We start from the raw sequence: 23043 nt of genomic DNA, 5'->3' as shown, positions 1-23043 counted from the left end.
GACAGACAGACAGACCGGTATTTCCCTGACATGGTAGTGGAATTCATTAGTTTTGCTACTGATTTAATGTGTGATCTGCATCTTGAGGTTGTGAAGTTTCTTAGCTGAAAATCACGTGACACCTGTCATATGATTGTACCCATAATAGTTTTCCAGTGATGGAAACGATGCTTCGCAATTCATTTCTTGTGACCAAACATTACTGTTGCGAAATCAAAATCAGCAGTGTTACACTACCAGTATATTTTTTTGTGTCTCTCAATCCACTTTGAGATGCATTTCTAATTTTCGTATGTAAAACTCATCAATAATTTCTCCATTCGTGGTAATTATGCATCCATTAATCTACCAAATACTTGATCTGTAAACATACTCTCTCATCATACATGAAAAATAATCTGACAAATAGTGTTAAACAAAAAAGAGATCATAAGGAGGAATTGATTTCCTTTTCAATGGTAAATTAAACAACCGTAATTAGAGACTATATATCCAATAGTGGTTATAATTCACGGAAAATATAGGCCTGGAAGTGTCCCCTCTCTAAGGCACTGTCTGCATTGTAGCTCCAATCGGTTAAACTTTGTATGGCAATAGCTCATTCCGTGGTATGCATGGAACCTCTTGCTTGAATATGTAAGTATGGACCAGTTTCCAACAATCAACAGATTTCATCCTAAGGCAACACATTAACTACTCTTAGCCCAACCCATACTATTGGCAGAAATTCAATAAGTCTATTTGCTTCTCTTATCCTCTTATTTATTTTTTATAGCAAACTCACTAGCTTGTTTATACAGTTTGTTAAAAGTCATTGATATCCATGATATCTCCAAAGATGGTTCAAAAGTATTTTAAGTACGAGGCATTTTGGTCTTCGTGAAAAAGAAGTCTCGTGAGTTGTAGCAAACAAGAAACTCACGAGATTGTGTCAAGTGCGAAGGCAAAGACTCACCTTCCACTAGTAAATTATCTCACAAACAATTACAATTTCGAGTGTGTATTTGTAGTGTGAATAAACAAAACATTGCGTGCAAATGCACACTGGGTTATGTTGGCTGTTCTCGTGAAGAGTGTATGACGTAGCATCCTTTAGAACCTAATTACTGAAAAAGAAAAAAAGTGAGTGATGGAGTAGAAAATTACTAATATAGCCACAAATATGTAGGCAAGTCCTATAAATTATAAGATGAAAATAATGCAAAAATGTCAATTCTACACCCAATAAAGCGATTGGAATTATTGTTTCACGGCAATTGCTTGCAAGTCAACAAATGCCCTCTAAATCAATTTTCCCCACAAAAATCAAGATTCACAATCCTCTATTGATCTAAGGTCAAGCATGTGGGCGAAGTACATCAATTAAATGCCATATAACCAAGGAGATGTATGACCTCAGGTGTACGAGCACATTACAGTCAACGACATGTACGGTATCTCCAAAAAATGCAAAATTACAATATAAACCATAGAACATATCAATAACAACCTAAATTAGTACATTTGAGTCTTGTTGCAACTAATGATGTTAAGTTGAATTTGTGCAAGCTGAATCAGTTTACAAATGACATAAAACATAAAGCAGGAGCTCAAACCACTACTAATCAATATTACTCCAACCCCACATTTAAGATATGAACCAGACACAATATTTCCATCACCTTATAGATAATGGGTGATTGAAAACATGCAAGATACTCCCCCAGACAATACAAATGTAGTACATCTAAACTCGAATATGCATTTAGGTAATTCATGTATAACACTGGCTAAAGCTGGCACATGAATGATGCATCAAACATTAACAGTCCAAACGTACTTGCATTAATAGATTAATAGAGTTAGATTAAGAAAAATGTTCCCATGCCTGACTACATAGGAACTGCATTTTGCTATAATTTCTCAAATATGTGATGTAACATCCATTTCTATTTTCGACGACAATAGCAAAAGCATATATAAATAAATCTTCTTGATCTTATCTGATAAACGAGAACAAAAGAAATTCATACATTCCATTACTGCTCAGCATGCATTGGTGCAAGTAGGGATCTCCATCTTGTATAACCTGGGATGCAGTTGGTATAAAACTTTTTAACAATTAAAGAGATTGGTTTAGAGACTTTATAACCAAATAATGGAGAATGCTTTGAGAGTTTTTTTCCCAGGGACAAGGTTTCAAGATTTCCAACTCAAAAGCCTTTCTTTCCTTCGTTTCGCTGATCAAAGGTTTCAGGTACAAATCTTATCGAATGAGAAGGAAAAGAAGAAAATCCATCCTAATATAGGAAGTCCTAAAAAAGGTATACAATGCTAATATAGCACAAACGCCGATTGAGGCTATGTATAATAATCAGGATCAGGAAATTAATCAGGCTTTTTCAATATAATCAAATCAAATTTTTCCATGGCAAATGTATGGGTTGGCAGCTTGAAAGTTGAAGCTTGTGACACCATGATGGATAGCAAAAATCCACTCCAAACAAATTGTCAGCAACAGATGATGTTGGGAGTCATTTATACCCATTTTTGCAAATATCATGATCTTGGATGCTTGCCCAAGTGTGAAAGCACTCGCACATTCCTCTTCCCAAACTCTAGAGTCTCTCGCAACCCATCCTCAAAGCTTACAGTAAACTCTGACTGCTTAGGTAACACCTCGGTAACCCTTCCTTTATACCTGTCGAACCAAACGAAATTGAATAATATTTGAATCAGAACCAAATGTGATATTATATATATGCATTTTTTTTTTCTTATAATACATTGTTTGCCAGAATGAAAAAGTCATCATTGACAATGTTTGTCTATTAACCTGACAAAATGGCAATGATTGAACTTTGCTTTACCAACATATCAATATATGTATATATATATATACCAACCAAATGTGTGTATACATATAAGTATACATATATGTATACACACACACGCACACATACATATACATATATGTGCATTACTTACCATGACCTATCCCTTGGACGGAAAACTTCGACCCTTTTTCCAACCGCAGCTCGGCCTAGTTTTTGTAAAACCCAATTATCATCAGATTCCTTTTGATCCGATTCCAATTCACTCTCATTGTTTGGCAACATTTTCCGGACATTCAAGGCAGAATGTTTCCTCCTCTTCGATCGGGGGCCTCGAAAAGTTCCGCTACCACCACCATTGTTATTACCCGAAAATTTTGCAGAGAATTCTCTCTCAGGATCTGAAATTACCCGAAACACCTCTTTTAATTTATTTACTTTCTTCTTGTAGCAATACATGTTTTGCTTATTTTATTGATGGCAATATCATTTTTATAGTTTTTTTAAGGAAAGACTAGAGGTAGTGATTCTACTTATTTGGAAGAAATTTGGATGTTGAAGTAAATGGCATTTTCAAGACCTTTGAAGGGGTACTTTAGGAAATCAAGGGACAGTTAATGAATTTCATGAATAAAACAGATAGTTTTGTAAATATTCATTTTTGTGTTTTCATACTTTCAAGAAACAGCTTTACTTTTAGTTTTATTTTAATTTATAAGTAGACACGTCCTCGTTTCTCAGTTATGGCTTACTCTTAACTTATCAACAACAACTCGGGGTTCAAATCCTTAGTACTTTCACACATCTTTGTTACACCAGCTACCATTTCTCCTAAATTACATGCCACGGTGGTGTATCAAATCAAATCAATGGTTGAAAATTATCTCAACTAGTAACCATCTGGACTTCTCTTATCGGTTAAATATATGATATGTGGTCTATCGAAGCACAGGATATAATAACCTAAATTCTTTAGAGATGGTTAATAAGCTTTTCATTCCTCTTCTCTCTTCCGATCTCTCTACTGGTTCGTGTTAGAAGGAAAGAAAGATATATCAACGTATTTTAATGGCCTATAAGACCAAACAAGAGATTACATCTTAAGTGTTGTCTCGTCTTTGAGAACAAATCAAAATAAAATAAATATTACTCAGAAGTATATACATATATACATATATATAGAGAAATTATTTACACACCCATAGAAGTGCATTTTTTTATACAACACTTAACACTTACCAGATGAGGTATCATTTGATGAGTCTAACCCTTGATGATGACCATCATCATATCTTTCTTCATAGCTTCTCTTGGCTTTTGCTATACCCGTATTCTTGTCTCGATACTTAACACTAAGAGTAGAATGCCACCCGAGATCTCCTCGGACCTTGAAAGCCTGGGCTGTGATTAGTCAACATGTAAAAAGTGAATTCATAAATTGACATATACTTTGTTACCTTGAAAAAAAAGGGAGAATTATAATATATTGAAAAAAAGAGTAGTATATCTACAGTAACCCAACAGATAAATGACATAAAACCAATAGAAAATAATGCAAATAACATAAAATGTATATAATATATATCCAAGCACTGATTTGTCGAATAACTCAAGACAGTCCAAACCTACACTCTAAAGCTTATTGAACTCTCGCTAAGGAAAAAGTGGATACGTAAAGAACAAGTTAAAAGCTAGCAAAACAATTTGATGATAATATCACCCAATCAAATTAAATCCAAGGATATAAAAGTCAAGAAACAAATGGAGAGCCAGTCATTGTTACGCATTTATAAAACTCTTGCTTTTTCAGACAGTACCGAGCATCCAATTCATTTTTCAAGTGAAAAAAACTAAAAACCGCCAAAGCTTAACAGAAGCTGTTTACCCTTGTAAATGTGATTTTCTTGTTGTTTAACTAATTTATAACTTTAGCATTGTTCACCTTACATGTGTACAAGAAATGCAAGTGTAAAGTAAGCCAACTAATAACATGAGAAATTTATTTGTTAAAATTATTTGTACAAAGACTTCTAGTATACTATGGTGTAAACACATTAGAATGAAAAAAAAATGTACTTGAAATGACAGTCTATAGAGATTATACCACTTCCATCGTGGTAAGTACTCCTCAAACCAGAACCACCTTCCCGTGAACCACTGGTGTCTTCAGATCCTGATATTAGAAAAGTAAAATGAAGCTATATAATCCGTGTAAATGAAAAATACAAGTCCACAAATGATCTACCTAACAAAAGAAATAAATCAACACCTTCAAATATTTATATGAGATCACAAATATCCAAAAAAGATACTGGGGACCTTTATACGAGAAACAAAAGTTCGGGATATAACAAGAAAAGATAAACAAAACTGCAATATATGCTGTACTCAAGAAGAAAATGCCGTGCTGATTCCACATTCATATCATCAAATGTCAAAGATACTCCAATGATCATTAGTCAAGCAAAAACATTACACTGATCAATCTCCCATGTGCACTATTTCTTATATAATGGCATAGTAACATGAAACAAATTTATCCAAAATTTAAAAATCAGAAAAAAAAACAAAATATTCTGATACACATTTAACAATTCAAGTCTATTAAAATTATATTCTGATTTGAGTTACCTATTGGGCCTAAACTGTAAGCTAGCATATGTTTCAACAATAAATATATACAAGTTGAGATATCCTACCTTCATCCAAATGTAACGGATCAGGCTGCCTCTGAGGTTCCTTTGCACCTATGAAGGGGCGGATTTTCATTACTGTTTTCTTGGTGCCTGTTTGATTCTTATTTGCGCTGTTAATAAACTTTACAGTCTTCACAGGATTATCATATGCTCTCTTAGCTTCAGAAGAAGGGTTCATCCTACTTAGCATATCCTTTTTCTCATCAAATACAAAAGTAGGTTCATTAGACTTGATTCCAGAATTATTATTATTATTACGATCAGCAAAGGAGATCTTCTTCCCATTGCTCGTTGCAATTGACTCTCTCGCTTGAATCATATATTTAGTGAGCTTGGCAACCGAATTATTTTTCTTCTTGTTCGTATTTTCAAGACCCCTCTCCTCAATATAACCTATGTCCTTTGTTTCATTCTGTTGTCCCTTGGACATATTCATGTTCAATTTTGGCAGAGTGATCTTTAACTTCTTTATGACACCACCACCAGTTCCACTCTTATCGGGCACATCCATTTTTTGCTTTCCATATTCAGCTTTTTTTAATGGCTTTTCGTCGTGTTCCTTTACTGCAGGGACAAGCATTTTAATAGTCTTCTTTATTGGACGAGATTCTGTAATTTGCTCATCATCAGAAGGACACAGTCTTAAATTTTCATCCTTCGGAGGAAGCCCTGCTGCAATCTGGCATTGCAGTATCAAATCTTTATCACGCTCATCACGTCTCCTCCATATCTCTCGTATCGCATCATCCACATCTTTGATCTGTATAGCAAAACATGGTTGTTCAGTAAGCACACTTTTTTTCTACATCATACATAGCCTTTAGATATATATACAGTACAAATGAAGGCCGCACACATAGGCCATAAAATATTACTTTGTGACATTCCCCACGGCACGCAGGGCATGTATAGTGCAGATTGTTGTCTAGCTGAAATTCCTGATACTTTTCATCACTGAAAGCAAATTTCCAGCTTAATGAATATAAGAACTTCACATAAGTTCTTTAATTTTGAGTTTTCAGTTTAAAAACTCAGTATGTTGTTCACAATCAGCACGTCCTCTTTTCATCTTTTATTGAAGACTCGATAAATTTGTACCTTATTCCATCGCAATGAGAATGGACCCAATGCTCACAGTTGTCACAGCAAACCATAGGGGAAGCCTCAGAATCTCTGTAAACCTGCAATTCACATAGAAACTCATGCAATCAAAACCTGAACACAACGTAAGATAAGAGATTCTTTGAACACATAATAAAGAGAAAAAAAGTTCCATCATAAATCTCTTAACAATTTTCATGTACAAATAGTTTTCACGTCATGGTTTTCCTTGAACTATTTTAACTTGCCATATATCAATGGTGCAAATTTTAAACATCAGCGGACACCGATTTTGGGGTAGACTAAATGTATAACCTTTCCTTGGATTCTTGCCATAATAAAGTTAGCCAAAAAGAACCTATACGTTTGCACTTTACAATGCTCTATGTTAAATATTAAATATTAAGACGGCTGCCACATATTGAAAACTGATACTTAATGAAGATTCAAGGAAAATACATGTAGTAAGCTCTTGATTTCATACCACTACGTTGTCAATGTTCTTTCCTTCATCACTTAAAAAAAGATGAAATTCCAGAGTCAAAATATGTGTCTAGCAACCCTCAAGTTATGGTTTCGACTTAACAACAAGCCATAGAGTATCTGCATAGAAATGAGAGAATTCCTTGTGTGTTGAAATTCCGTCCAAAACAAAGTTTGTTTTTAGAAATCAGACCGTAAAAATGGAAATCATCATAAAAAAAGCAATGCATCACATAGTAATGTCTGTAAAATTTTTCAATAAGAGGGGAAGTAATCGCAATAGAAATGATAAGGATTCCCGAGAGGGGAGCTCTAGCAGCAAAATGTGGTCACGTGAACTAGAAACATAAATTAATTCAGAAAAATTCCTTTACCGAACAATCAGGTGTGCATTCAGTTCAAAATATATCATTCCATGATGATGAAAACAGCGTATATGCCACGTAGGAACATGGAAATGCACAAGATAGGAACTTACACAATCCTTATTTGTGATTGAACTTGAATAATTGGTATACACAGATGTCACATTAAGTGATTCAGATTCAAGCATGTTCTTCCCATTGGAAACATAGTATAGGCATAGTAAGGATGTGGAAAAACACAAAATTGAAACAAAAGAAATCAATGATTCAGCATTAATCAGTTCAGGTGTAATATATCATCCTTCTACCAAAACAGAATGTATGAAGGGTACGAACATGGAAAAGCACAAAATAGAAACTAAAACGACCCATTATTAGCAATCAAGCTTGAAGGATTGGTATAGACATACAGATTCAGATATATTTAGTGCCAGAGGATTAAAAAATCACTTGCCTTCAGGCATACTGTACAGTACTTCCCCTTCATGAAAAGTCTCCCACAAGCATCGCAGAAGGTATGCTCAAGAAACCACCTGTTTTATTGAGAAACTCATCATCCAAATTATATAAACTTTGAGGTTTTTCACATCTCTGATTTTAGAAATCACACATATATCAATGCTTTTCAGTTTTTTTATGCATGGTCATTTTCAGTTCAAAAGTTCAAAACTACCATGTAAAAGAAATGAAACAAAGCCATAATTACTGTCGGAGAAGTTTCTTAATAGAAGGGAAAATATAAAGCTACAGATGGTTTATTAGTCTTATCAACAACATGTTGCAAAAGATAAGATGTTGCCATACATTTGCATACTACCTAAGCAGACTAATTCCTCACATTGTGCTCTACAGTTGACCCGTACCGTAGATTGTCAACAATATAAATTATTTATGAATGGTGAAATATCACAGTTGCTTGCATACATAATAAGGCGATACTTATTATGAGTTTAGGGCTACATTAACCCTCATAATGCATGGTATAAACAAGAATAAGCTTTTGTCAGTATTCTTCAATGTAGTTAGATTCTTGCAAACCAGATCAATCTGCAAAATATCAATTTGAAAATATATACCCTTGATAACTTGCTTGGACATGAATTTACTCTTACCTTGAACTAACTCCACTTCCAGGAACTCGAGAAGAACAACTGTGGCAAATGGCATGCTTGGGACAGAGATACGGTCCTTTACTAACGTGCTGTCATATAAACAGTAATTACAAGAATATGTCAGAGCAATAAAGTGGTTACTCAAGAATCCAATGTTCAAAAAACACGAATGTACTGACCTTGAGTGGTGGCTGCTGGCAATATACATGAAGACCAACATCACATCTTTTGCAAAACATAAGCTTGTTAGGTTCTCCCGTGCGTCTACAGACCTTACAATTTTCAAATCAACCAGAGCAATAGCCATTAGATCACTCAAAACACATAAGAAAATAGAACTAATAGCTGAAAGACTCATTAATATTTTATAAAAATGATCCTACCTCACAAACCCGACAACTTGCACAAACCCAAGATGACCAATTGAACAAATCTACAAACAATACGATTCATCAATACAAAATGGAGATTTGGGGAGATATCAGATAAAAAGGGATTCAACCTAGATGCACTATGTACATGCATATAAAAATTATATTCCTTTTGTGAAGAAAATAACAACTCACCCCGGTCGCCAGCCCAGCGCTTCAAACAATTCCTATGAAACATCTTTTTGCAGCTTGGGCAAGGTATCATCCTATCAGCTTTCCTACTGCCAGTAACCTCACTGAAGAAGCAAATCTCACAGGTTACCCCACCAGAAATTCCATTTGGAACAACTCCAGTTTCAGTGAGCTGAAAGGAAAACAGGCCCCAAATTCAGTTCTACAAACTTTCATATAGTGTTACAGATCATAAAAATAAAAACCCTCATCATAATGTAAATCATACACATTCATAATTTATCCCGAATTTAACTTAAATAGTACTCTTTACTGTCTGTAAGCTTGCTATATGTATAATGATATGTCTTGATTAAATAAACCAAAGACATCACATACGAAATTCCCCCAAAGTACATTTGTATCATTTATAACTTACCTTAAATTTCTAATTTCAGCAAATAGTGGACCAAATGCCATGATATGCATACAGTTAAACTGATATGATCCTCTTTGTAATACTAAAGGATGTCATAGTCATGCGACTTATAGTTGTAAAACTGCTTTGATTACTCGTCTAGCTTTGTTAAGAGTGATGGATATGTAACTTACAGACGTAAACCTGATATGTTCCTTCATTTAACCTTGTTCAAAATAGAGTAAGAAAACCAATGGCGATGTAACTTATAGAGTTCAATTGACATATTCTTTGATCTAGCTTTGCTCCGAATATATTAATGATGGCTTACAGACTTGAACAGAAATGATTCATTATACTGCCTTGTCAAACCATACTAATGATCCTCAAGAGACATGAATGCAAAGTAACTTACAGATTTAAACTGATGATCCTTCACCTAGACTTGTTCCAAAATACAGTACGCAAACCAATCGTAGTGTGGCTTATAGAGTTCAACTGACATAATCCTTCATCTAGCTTTGTACCGAATATACGAGAGTTACAATTATGGACTTGAAACTAACATGATCCATCCTGTAGCTTTGCCAGGATATACTAACCACCGTGCTGTCTAATTGTTGAGTATATGTTTCAATTGATCCATACTGCATCTACCTTTGTTCAAAAATAGACTACAGGAATAATCATGTACACATAGACTTACATTGATATCATGAGGGAAGCGATGATTGAAGGTGACTTATAGAATTAAAGCCAATGCATTCCATCATCTAGACTTGTTCTAAGGATGTACGTCAACTCATATCATCTTTCATGTAGAATTATAAGGGAGGTGATCATAGTGATGTAACTTATTGACCTACTACTGATATGATCCTTCATTTAGCCTTGTTTAAGGATGAACATACATACTTAAACTGATATGATCCTCTACCTAACCTAGTTCAAAATTTATTAAGGAAGCAAGTTATGAATTTAAACAAACATGATCATTCATTTAGTCTTGTTTGAATATCCCAAGGGAAGAGAAGGTGATGATGTAACCAACCTACCTGTCTAGAGTCGCCAATCCTGATATGCTTTATTCATTTGCTCACTAAATATACAATCAAATGTAGAACAAAACTGATAAAAGTCATCTAGCCTTGTTCAAGTACACTGTGGACGTGATCTTGATCAACGTTCCTATGTGTACAATGATATATGTAGAAATTAACTGATGTGCCCTTTCCTCTAGATTAGTTCAAATCTTTGATCTTGCGGCCTCGGCCACTTTGTTCATTCATCTCTATCGAATAAACAATCATATGTATAGAATAGCCTTGTTCAAATATTTTTGAAGGACGTGAAACACAATGTGACCTCACTACATCTGCAAATGCCAAGATTTTAGCTAAAGAAAAATTGGGTGATGTAACTTACATGCCGAGCAGCACCAAGCCGAGCAGCCTCGGCAACTTTCTTTGCTTGCTCAGCTAGAGCTGCTGCCTCGGCTACAGCAATGGCTGCCATGGTAGCCTTCTTCCGCATCACCGCTTTCTTTGATAGGGAAAAGGGTGTATCTTCTCCGCTCTCTCCTCCAGTGTTGTTCTTTGTCTTCTTGGCCTTGAGATCTTTCGCAAGCCGAGGAACTAAAATATCTACCATCTCTTCGCCTCCCGATGCCATTAAACATGGATTTGCGAGAAGCTTTTCCAAATCCATCACATCTTGTAAGAATGATTCTTTGCCCCCAGGAGCCAAAAGTGGGGCCGGGGTCCCATGAGCACAAAAACATATCTTCCGGCTGGCGCAAATAGAAATAAACCAAAGAAACAATCATTGTTAGCGAGAATTCGGCCCAGTAAACAGAAAATAGAAATCTTGATTTGTGGTAAGAAATAAGGAGTAGGAAGTACAATAGGAAAAAGACCCGGAAATTCCATGTCAGAAAGAAAACCCTAAAAGGAAATCTGAATTTGCAAAAAGATAAAGGATGCATAAGAAAAATTACCCAGAAACCCATGTCAGAAATAAACATAAACCCTAAGATACACTGAAAACCATAATTTCAAGAAGAAACAGAGAAAGGAAGGATAGTGTAAAAACTGACCCATAAACCCATATGAGAGAAAAAAGACTGTTTTCCTATTTACAAGAAGAAATAGGTAGCCCAGACACACTCATGTCAGCAAATAGCCAAAAAGAAAGCACAGAAACCTCAAATTTGCAAAAAGGAACAGCATGCATCCAGAGACCCATGCATAAAACTAACCGTAAAAGGCGCACAAACCCTAATTTCAAGAAGAAACGTGGAAAATAAGCATGAAAAGAAACAGAACCCAGTATTCCATGTCACAAAAAAGTTTGCACAGGAAACCCTAATTTCAGAAAGAAAAAGGGGAACTTACGATAGGCGAGAGGGAGCAGAGAGTACAAGATCCGAACAGAAGAAGAAGACGGGTGAGGTATAACGAGAGAAGGAAGAGGAGTATTGAACGGTGAAGACGGCGATGGCGATGGCGAGCAAAACATAATAACAGAGATAGGGGGGAGGGGGAACACAGAGAATGAAAAAAAATAACACAGACAGAGAAAGAGATAGGGGGAGGGGGGGAGGGGAGAGAGAGAGAGAGAGAGATCGAACCAGGTAATGGGACATGCGACGTGAAATGCCATTAAAATCGAAGAAGATGAAGATGAAGATGAAGGAAAGAAATTTCCGACGACAAAAGACGTTCAGTCTTTTCTTCTTCGTCCTCCTCCTCTTCCTTCTTCTTTGCTTTTGTTGAGTTTTCTTAATATCTCTCTCTATACTTCCTTTCCTTCTTCTTCTTCTTCTTCTTCTTCTTCTTCCCTCCTCCTCCTCCTCTTCTTCTTCTTCTTCTTCTTCTTCTTCTTTCTCAACAAAAGAAAGAAAGGAAGGAAGACATAGTTGAGACTAAATGGAAGAAAAGAAAAAGAAAACAACTTGTCTCTATCTTCTTATCTGAATGTGTGTGTTCTCTAGATTATATGAATCCGCGTGGGAATGAGACCAATCCCGTCAACCAATACCTTCATCGCCGCCAATCCTCCATGTCCCCCGATAAGTGGTGTCACAATTGATGAGTTACAGTAGGGTCAACGATCATGGGCATTGTTGACGTGTTTTGAGTCGTCAAATTCACGCTTCATTTTTTGTGTGTTTCCACTCCACTTCTCGCATGTTCATGAGTTCTCTACCTTTCTCCCACTCTCGTGACCTCTTTGTTTGGCAAATGAGTGACCATCCCCGAGTGGGCTACCAGCTTTTATGGCCACATCATGGCATCCTTGCTCTATATTATCATATGCATCAATGAGATGGGATTGTTTCTACTCGGCTCATTTGTCGACCCAAAGGATGTCACATCCCTTTCATATGTATGCCATGAAAAGTTTTACATATGATTGGCAATAGATGTCAAGGATATTGTTGTTTTAAGAACTCTAACAATGTAACGAGATCATGTCGGTGCGCTATCACCATTCGATAATACCTTGGTTTTTACCACCTTCCCTAATAATACCACTCATCTCAACCCTTCTAGTTAGCCTGCAATTTGACCATTATACCCATATGTGTACATGACCCCTAGAATTGAACCTACATAAGTACGCATGCTAAAGTCAACACTGTGCGTTATCACCATTCGATAATACCTTGGTTTTTACTACCTTCCCTAATAATACCACTCATCTCAACCCTTCCAGTTAGCCTGCGATTTGACCATTATACCCATATGTGTACATGACCCCTAGAATTGAACCTACATAAGTACGCATGCTAAAGTCAACACTATGCCAAGTGGCATAAGTAATCGTTATTGTCATGAGACATGAACAAAGGACATTTGGAGAAGTTCGTAGCATCTTCAATTTTACACCATTCTAACATGACATTTTTATTCAAGTTTGGCCATTGCCACTTGACTTATGAAGGCTTTGAGCATAAATGATTGATGGTTATGTGTTACATCGCAAAGGTTTTGAAGGACACATGGGATGTTTTGGAATGATATGAAAGGATAACCCTTCTATAAACAAGGTTGTGAGCTCTCATCTAAATCATGGAGTGACCTCCACTCATGGACTTTTGTACATTGTGTGGTTATGTCCACCCAATGATTTAGGTGGTGGTTATCAAACATGGGCCCTTGTGGGTAAGCGCTAACATAATGTTGTAGACTCAAGGGCAAACACATAGTGTTCATTTGTTGTTTATTGTGAGATGTGTTTTTCTCATGCTACCCAAATGAGAACACATTTATATGCTTGGATTTAATTGGGATTTCCCTTTAGTCAATATTGTATACTCAACAATTCCCCACAAAAGAGCCAATGCATGACCACAAGTTTACAAAAATAATCTAGTACGTATATGTGGGCAACTAACTCTACACACTACATGTGCAGGAACCACCTACAAGCACTTGTAGGCATCTACTTTCTTGCAACTTACAGACCCTTATCTCCCATATGATGGGCATGAATCCCAATCCTCAAACAATGACCCTTGGTTCGCATTTTGTGATCCTTGATCAATGACTTGGAGTTAACTCATGATGCTTTATTATCAATTGTTGAACTAACACCATCCTATGATGTTTTAACTCATGATGTTGTATTATCAATTGGTGAACTAACACCAACCTACGATGTCAAACCATTGATGCTCGATCTAGTGCTTCCTTGAGCATATCAACCCTTAACACCCTTAACGTCTAAAATAGGCATTAACTAGTGCATTTATGGCATTGCCCAATGTGATTAATTCTCAAATGAGGTTATACTACACCTGAATATTAATAGCAAATTGCAATACCAAAACTATGCTTTGTTATACACATATCACCCGAGTTTGTGGTTCATAAACATAGCAATCAAAATAATAGTTATCAATCTGTATGTCCACCAACACAACCCATGGGAAAGAGTACCAATAAAATAGTTCAACCTTTTTCTTGATTTTTAAAATTAAATGGGTCAATCACTTGGTCGTGATGAGTGAAAAGTTGTAATACAAATATACTTCTTAAAAATAATCCAATGGTTATAGATGTACAAAATCCTTTTTACAATATAGTGTAAGCCCTAAACTAAAAAGGGAGCTGCGCATATACAAGAAAGAGTTGCCACTAGAGTTGATTCCTCAGAAATTGCCCATGGGGTATTTTACATATTATAGTATTGATGCTAAGAAGAATTACATAAAAAAGTTCCTTGTTCACTATGTGTTGATTGGAATTATGTTTAAGTGAGATTCCAAAGCCAGTTTTAAACAAGCTAGAGAGGTATCTCTATTGTCTTCTTTCTGGTACTCAGACTCAAACGCTGAACCTCCACACCTGCAAAATCGAACATTATGAAATAATTCACTACCTTAAAAGCTGGTAGCATTATGCTCATTAAATAAATATTAAACGCCTTGGATGAAGAAGAATGTGTTGTCGACATGGATAATCAGTTTAGTAAAAGAAGCAAAAAACAAATTTGTCGGTAATGAATTCAGATGATTAAGAACAAATACATTTTTAGTAGTACGCATATTTCAATAATTGATGACCGAAGAGCTGAGCACGACTTGCTTTCAGACGCTTCTGTGTACAACTGAGCGAGTTCCTGCCAGAATCTGCTACAGCAAGCAAAATCAAAAGTAACACAGAAGAAACCATAAAAAATCCTTTATAGCAGCATCACTAAAATGGAAATATTATATAGTATGATATAAACCTTTCAATCATAGTGCATTCATGATCACATATTTCAATGGAAAAAACAAGAACTCAACTAACCCTTCATGGTAAAGCATAGAAAATGATGTATGACAAACCTTCCAATATGATAGGCATTCATGCACACATTTCTCATGACAAAAAATAAAAACCATCCAGAACTTGCTAAAACGCATAAGAAAAAATAGATACTTTTAATGATGATAACCTTTTAACATGGTAGGGCATTCGTGGCCACGTGTTTCTTATGACATCCTTGAAGACTTTGAGCACCTGCACCATCATCCCATTAAATGCACAAATCTAACCCATGAAAACATGCACCTTAATACATTAAAAATATAAAATCTAATACATTTACAATGAACAATTACAACCCATTAAGATACACAAATCTGACCAGTAATACGACTGAATCGTCTGCAGTATGCGCCCAAAAGAAGAGGAGAGGCAGCAATCGTCGAAAATGTGCCACCAGAACAAGTCCCATTGCATCAAATAGGTCACCTACATGGTGGAGCCATATCGTATACCAAATGGGATTCCTCTGATTTCTTTCCAATTCACCCAACATCTCATTCAAAATACTCCTATACCTGTTTCCAAAGAGCATGGACATTCAGCAAATCTTTAATCCCATAAATAACGTTTTGTTAGCAACAAATTTGTTACAACCTGGTCCTGACACATGGTACTAGTGTTATATTAGATATAAGCTAAAGAAAAACTCTAGACCATGTGTGCTATAAACTAGGTTCTTGGTGGCTAGGTTTGAAAGTTTAAGTGTTTTCAGTTCTCATCTAGCTTTCCTCTATGTGGTCTAACCTAGTTCCTTTTTGAGCTCATAATGGGTGGTAGACCTGTCTGCACACATCATTACACAATCAATTTTGGGACCGGGATGCATTCACATCAGTATATGGGAAGGTCGATGATGGTTGATGTATGGAGGTCAGATGCTATTTGTTTGTGTGCAGGAAATGGTGTTTATGCATAAAAAAGGCATAGCCCGTTAATAACCTCAGTTCAGTATATGCCAACTAGCTCATGGATGAGTGAATGGTGTTGTATCCAGCTGAACATACATCGACAAGCTCATGCATCAACGGAATGACGGGTCTGGACTGTATCCAGTAAGTGTATGAGATGATGAGGATGATGATATGTTACTGGCAAAAATGTTCTGTGAGGCCAAAGGTAAAAGAACGCAAAAAAATTTGCACCTAAATGATGTAACTAGGCTGTGATCAAAGTACAAAGTTATCTGAACCATGTGTACAAGTAATGCAGAGGATACAATGTACAAAATAAATAAATATCTTGGAGAAGTAGAACTTGAATGAATCAGCCCCTGAATGCTCTCACAAGGTCTCTTGACACAGCTTTCTACAGAAGTCTATAATGGCCTTTATACAGGCCCTGCTGGCCTTCCATTATTCTGGAGAGACTCACTAAATCTACCAATCTCTAGTAGAAACAACCTCAAACATCACTATACATAGAAGTGCATGCATGCCTCAGGATAATGGTCCAAAATCCCTCCTTCAAGAGGCAGTAGAAGCATCCTCGAAACTCATAGTAAACTGTAGACTGGCATTGTTAGTGCTCCTCACTCTAGATCTGTATGGCATAATGGAAATATCCTCTGCTAAAGAGGAACATTTTAACCATGCAAAGTATCCAAACAAAAGAAACTGATAAGATATAATCGGTAAAAATAAATAATGGAGACAGGAGAGATTTACAAATAATTGAGAAGGGTGGGGATTAGGACGGGAGATGAAAGGTCTTAGCTACAGCCATATACACTCCTAAATATGTGAGGTACAACTATGAAATACATATGGATCTGATCCTTAGAATTTGCGTCATCTAAGTGCATCAAGTGTGAGGTGTTCTTCACTGTCATGTTCCTGGGCGAAGCATTGTGTTGAGGCGATCTTCTCTGGTTAGACCTCCCCATCCTCCATACTTAATTTCCAGATCATGGCTAGGGGTGCATTTGAAGAGTAGACATAGGCTACAGATTGGTATCACTCAAGATCAGAACCCCATTTCATCATTGTGTTAGTACAGTTATCAATGGTGCATATATTGGCCTTGGTCTTAATTTTATCGTAATTAATTATTATATATTACTCCACCAGGAAATGATAGAGCGAGAAAGGGGTAAAATTTTGAACCCACATTTTAACACCATTTAAGGTATGATATTACCATTTCGCCCTTGGATTACTTCCTTCCAAGCATCTAACAAGTTGTATTGATGTTTGAACCACAAGGGGCCAAAGCTCGCCGGAGCCAATTATATTATGTGTGACAGAATCAAGTATAATATCCTTGTACCAACGAAGCTCTGACGGATTAAGATTTTCTTTTAAATGCATGAAGATTTTCAATGCCTGTCTCTGCCAATTACATTCCAAGTAAATATTGTTATTAATAAAAAAATTGTTATTGCAACATCTAACTGCAGTCCAATAGCGAACCACATCATTGATGAATATAAAAGATGCAGAAGCAAAATGAGAAGAGAAAAACAAAAGAAATTGTGTGAATTAGACATACTATATTCTGAGTATAATATGTAGCTATGTAATCATGATATGGCAACAGATATGACATACTATATTCTGAGTATAATATTTGTAAAGCTATGCAATCATCTTTTTCCTGATGCACATGCAAGTAGGAAACAGGAAAATTTTATTACAATCATTTTCACATAACGTTTCTTACATCCCAATCAATTTATGTTATACAATGCTTCTTGTGATATGATGATCATTTCTTAAACGGTCATGGTTTTATGAAACAACTGAACAAGCCTTACCTTGACATGCAAAGAATGATGATCCAAAGCCATAAGAGCACAAGGTATTAGTAGAGTAGAAGAAGGACTCAAATGTGGATGCTTTACCTGGACATGGGAAAAGAAATGGTGATCAATTACTGCATTCAAACTTGCACACATGATATTCTAGTCACGGTTTATTCATACGAGAGATATAAGGAAAATTCTGAAATGCCCGAGGTTTTTCTTAATTTCTACAAATGTCCCTACGTTTCTGTTATTTCTCAAAATACCCACCGCCATTCAGAGAGCAATTTTATGTGTTCTTTGAGCAATTAAACAGTCAATTTATCCACTTCTTCTCAACTATATGTGCTATTTCCATATTTAAAGGGGGCAAATTGATCATATAATTGTTCAAATAGCACATAATTTGTTTTCTTCACTTTCTTTTTATCTTCTCTCTTTAAGGTCTCCTTAATTCTTTTAGCACATATATACAACTTAAATGATACTGAAGGGTTCTTTTAAAACAAAAGTATTTCGACATTTCCAATTGCCTTCCAGAAACAAGAATTGAGCATAGCAATTGGGTAGTAAAAACATTAATGTTATCCATCATGAAAAACCTGTTTTAAGCACCAGAGCAGTTGATGTGCTGCAATAATCGCAGATGCCAAACTCACGCTGCTTGAAATAGCTTTACAATCAGTTGTATTTCTCTCACCAAAATCATTCTTCAATCGACTCTTAAGTATCGGTACAAGATTAGGGAGCCTCCTAGATACCACTCTCTCAAGACCAACACAAGATTCAACCTTGGTTTTTCTGGTTTGTCCTTGTTCCTGAAGCTCTGATTCTCTGACATCACGAAAAAAAGTATCAAGATGTCTCACTATTTTATTTGCTAGGTCCTGGGCATCCTTACTTATCCATGAGAGGGGTGTCTTAGGATCATTTTCAGCAGAAGCTATTGCTGCACAGGTAAGAATCAGATCTTGCATCATGTCCCCTTGTTTCATATCCGCAATGTCTACCTTCAAAATAGAATATAATATCCTCAGAAAGAAGAATGAAGCACGGGTAAATTCCTCAGCTGTTTTAATATCCTGAGCCTCATTTATGGGGACCACAAGATCAGACGGAAGCTGTAGAACCTGCAGTGAGAAAGAAGATAAGGGCTGTGAAATAAAATGGCACACATATTTTGGGCACATGAAAACCCAAATATGCTGAAAACCATACTGCATACCTCTACTAGTTTCTGCAAAGCTTTCATTCTCTCCTCACAGAGATACTCAGAAACTTGTGAACTGTCCAGACCTCCAGTACTTTCGAGTGTAATTGAAATACCTCTAAGAATAATCATGGTCTCCAACTTTATAAATACATCTGCAGTTTCTTGATCCATAAAATGTGAGACCTGGTAATGTCTTACTAATATAGCACCCTCATAGAGTCCAGATGATATCATTGGGATCACATAGCACCTATAGTGGGGAGTTCCAAGAGATCTGTATGGAAATAAAAAGTTACATCAAAACCATGGGGAAGTTGAGGTAAGGATGAAGTGTGATTCACTTCACGCTCTTCATTTGAACGTTTCTAGTCTAAAGTTACATATAGTAACCTACTGATAATTTCATCAGAGCCACTTTTTAGGGGTTTTCAGCTCACATTAAAGCTGCCACCCGTAATATAATGGATTGCAAAAAATAAAGTGATTCGCCCAGTAAAAGATTACCTCAACAGTTGCAAGACTTCCTTTGCCCGTGGTTTATCCCCGGATATTTCACATTCTTCAAGCAACGCAGAAGCAACAACAATTAGTACAGGGAATAAGTTATCTTTGTTTGCATTGTCTGATATATCCATTAGCTGGAGATGTATGGCCCCCTCTATAGAAAATAATAAAAGCCTTAAATCAGACGTAAATTGGAAGCCTTCAAGGACTGAAACTGATGACTTTTTATGTACACTTCTTAGTGAATGTATTGCTGTTGTAACAAATCTCTGAATCAGCCGAATAATCATCTCCTGATTTCACAAGATGGAAGAATTCATTATACGCTTCAGAAGAACCACTGGAGTACTAAACTTCAGAGTAGTGTAAAAATTTGTTGTAAGTAACAAAAAGAACATTTAGGCTTTGAACACAATCACCACCTTTGAGCAAAGGTTTCTAAGAGTTGCATCCTTTTGCAGAAATAACTCTGCTGCAGCATTCTGCACTTCTTTGTGTTCATCCACATTTGTTGCAAGAAATCCCCATATGTATTGATCCAACCTTCACAACATATTCATTTTCAAACTTTCATCGTTACCATTTAATGATGTTATTTTACTGGCCATCAAAAAACAGTTTAAAGCCTCATATTATAGAACCAACATTCCACAATTCAAACAATGGGGTAACTAGGAGCCATAAAGCAAGGTCAGGCTGAAAAGTCAGGACAAATAAGAGGAGAATTTTCTTTTCCTTGTTAGATTCTCACATTCAACAAAATCACGGCTGCAAAATTATACTCTACTTTCATGTAGCTTTACTCCAGCCCACTATGACCTTCAGGTGAGAAATGATTTGCCTATTACGGAATCACATATCCAAATTGTAAGTTTCTATTTTCTTAAGCCACAACCATGACGAAGAATAGCGTATAACATACACAAAGCATTACTCTGGCACTGGAAGATTTTTCTGAATTCTCTGGAAAATCTTGTTTGCAGATTGAATGGCACTAATACGCACCTGAAAAAAATGAAGAAAAATGAATTCATTGGCATATATAAGCTTAGATGTAAAAACTTGAATGTATTGAGACTAAAGTTGAATCTATTGAAAAAGCAGTACGCAAAATAAACGAATTCCAGTATATTCATTACAACTCACATCAAATGGACAGTTTATTGAGAATTTAAGTGAAACAAACTTCCTTGTATTAAATATTAGGAGGGGAAATTTGAGCCTTTATCAAGCCTAACTGAGGCATCTTTTGACTCTATTATCTAAGATTACCCATAAGAGAGTAAATTGGAGCTAAGTAAATAGGCATCCAACACTACTCATACACAGAGAGAGAGAGAGAGAGAGAGTGTGTGTGTGTGTGTGTGTGCACTTGCAATGTAAGAAGTATCACAGTCTTCTTTAGAACCCATCATTGGAAACCCATCATTGCCTAGCATACAATAAATTTGGGCCCAAAGATAGAAAACTAAGGATCATTGAAGAACCCATCATTGGAAACTGCATGCTGGATTGTGTGGATTGTGTGGATTGTGTCAAGTGCATTTGTGTGTGTGTCTCTCTCTCTATATATATAACTTTTCAGTATATTTTCTTGGTGATTGAAGATTCTAGTTGAGATGTTGCTCAATTACTACGACAACTTCCATGATATAGAACCCTGCCAATCTACTTACACTAGATGTGATATTTGTTTCATTGGCACTCCACATCCACCTTTTTAATTCGTTTTCGCAACATAGGATGGTTCATTGAAAACATAAGCAATGAAAGTAGCATAGATTTTCCTTAGAAATTTGAGTCACAAAATCATTTTGGAGTCTTCTTTTGGTACTTACTACATTGCATAGTGAAATCCAAGTCTTCAAAACATATAAGTAATCCTCATCAGGTTCCATGAGCAAATTTTAATCATATGATGTATATCAATTCATATTTACTTCATTGAGCTTCTATGTGTGAGTAGATATGTGCTTGATCTTTATCCACTAGTAGACAATTTAAATAAAATAAACCCAAAAGAACAGGGAAATGGCCAAGCAAAATTTCAATTATCCTATGAAAAACTCAAACAGGCATAAAAAAGCAGCAAGCACTCGTTTTTCCTTCATTCATACCAATCTCTACTCTCACACATGTACTGAAAATACTGGGAGAACATATCTATATACAAACTCGATTTTCAAATATGCATAAAACCGTTATTTTTCATGAAATTTCTATACCTTAAACCAGTTCGACATATTCAAAAACAACAGCCATAAAGAATAACAAGAATTTTGATTGGCTAAAGAATAAAAAACGCAAAAAAAAAAACATTCCTTTGCAACAATCAAGGTAGAATCAAGGTAATTTTTCTTGGTTAAAGATTTGATATGTAAACATTAAAGCTTGAAATTTTGATAAAAAAGTTTACAAAATTAAAATCATGCAAATAAATATAAGCAATTGTAAATAGATAAACAAAGAAAGGTTTTATGAGAACCTTGGAGGTTCCATGCTTTTCGCATTGAGATGTATGTGACTCATATCAGAAAGAGAGAGAAATTTTAAATTAAATAGAAAAGCATGTACCTTCAAGTTGGAGTCTGATAAAGCCAGAGTAAACAAGAGAAGGTCCAAAATTTCAACACTGAATCGAAGAAAGGATTCGTGGCTGACACTGTCGTCGAAGGGGGCATCTTCAAAGAGGGAAGAAACAGACTGTATAGCTTCTAATCGCTGGCGATAATGCTTGGATTTCAGCCCTAGATCTCCTTTCAATTTCTCCCAGTGGACCATCGGATCGCTGTCCTCCATTTCTTTCTCTCTCTCTCTCTCTCTCTCTCTCAGTGTAGATCCCTCGACCTCTTTCTGCAGTAGGAACTAAAAAAGACCGGAGGGAAATGAAATGTACTATGAAGGGAAGAATTCAAGCAGGGTTTAAGGAAATTATAGTGAATACCCCTGCTCATTCTCACTCATCTCCGCGTCCATCTTCGAGGGGAGACCAAATTATACCATGAAGAGATGGCTTTAAGCAGGTTTTAACGAAATTATAAAGAATACCCCTCCTCACTCATCTCCGTATCCATCATGGAGGGGAAACCAAATAGAGAGAGAGAGAGAGAGAGAGAGTCTCGTGGGGCACGGCGCGGCACGGCACCGAGTCCATGATGGATGTCGATCAAACTTAGATTCACTCTTTGTTCCTTGACTTTGGATTGATGGTATGGTGTACACCACCAAGTCAACAGC

General features: G+C 36.1%; 2 protein-coding genes across 4 annotated transcripts; both read right to left on the bottom strand.

Annotated features, from left to right (window-relative positions):
* Positions 1-2184: 2184 nt before the first annotated feature.
* On the bottom strand, positions 2185-12318 carry LOC147868256 (uncharacterized). The gene is made up of 14 exons (XM_087317099.1): positions 12160-12318; positions 10956-11319; positions 9137-9305; positions 8954-9003; positions 8750-8842; positions 8571-8659; positions 7913-7991; positions 6608-6690; positions 6385-6463; positions 5513-6269; positions 4918-4986; positions 4053-4214; positions 2968-3214; positions 2185-2680 (listed from the first exon to the last, which is right to left on the bottom strand). The coding sequence occupies exons 1-14, from the start codon at positions 12189-12191 to the stop codon at positions 2539-2541; spliced, it is 2415 nt and encodes an 804-aa protein (XP_087173225.1). The 5' UTR covers positions 12192-12318; the 3' UTR covers positions 2185-2538.
* Positions 12319-14476: 2158 nt separating this feature from the next.
* Positions 14477-22655, bottom strand: LOC147868255 (ARM repeat superfamily protein). 3 transcript variants are annotated; one of them, XM_087317026.1, is made up of 12 exons: positions 22381-22655; positions 20741-20811; positions 20229-20349; positions 19807-20099; positions 19315-19576; positions 18692-19219; positions 18102-18188; positions 17486-17676; positions 15669-15864; positions 15477-15541; positions 15064-15168; positions 14477-14881 (listed from the first exon to the last, which is right to left on the bottom strand). In XM_087317026.1, the coding sequence occupies exons 1-12, from the start codon at positions 22603-22605 to the stop codon at positions 14764-14766; spliced, it is 2262 nt and encodes a 753-aa protein (XP_087173152.1). In that variant the 5' UTR covers positions 22606-22655; the 3' UTR covers positions 14477-14763. The 3 variants fall into 3 exon arrangements, with proteins under 3 accessions (XP_087173152.1, XP_087173159.1, XP_087173169.1); XM_087317033.1 differs by having other exon boundaries at positions 15064-15165; XM_087317043.1 differs by lacking the exon at positions 22381-22655 and having other exon boundaries at positions 20729-20744.
* Positions 22656-23043: the final 388 nt, after the last annotated feature.

This window comes from Azolla caroliniana, unplaced genomic scaffold (genome assembly GCF_043228905.1).
Source record: "Azolla caroliniana isolate FFs.n. ecotype wild unplaced genomic scaffold, voAzoCaro1.0.p SCAF_1, whole genome shotgun sequence".
Taxonomy (NCBI): Eukaryota; Viridiplantae; Streptophyta; class Polypodiopsida; order Salviniales; family Salviniaceae; genus Azolla; species Azolla caroliniana.
The sequence above is the reverse complement of the archived record's forward strand: the minus strand, read 5'-3'. Positions and strand labels throughout refer to the sequence as shown.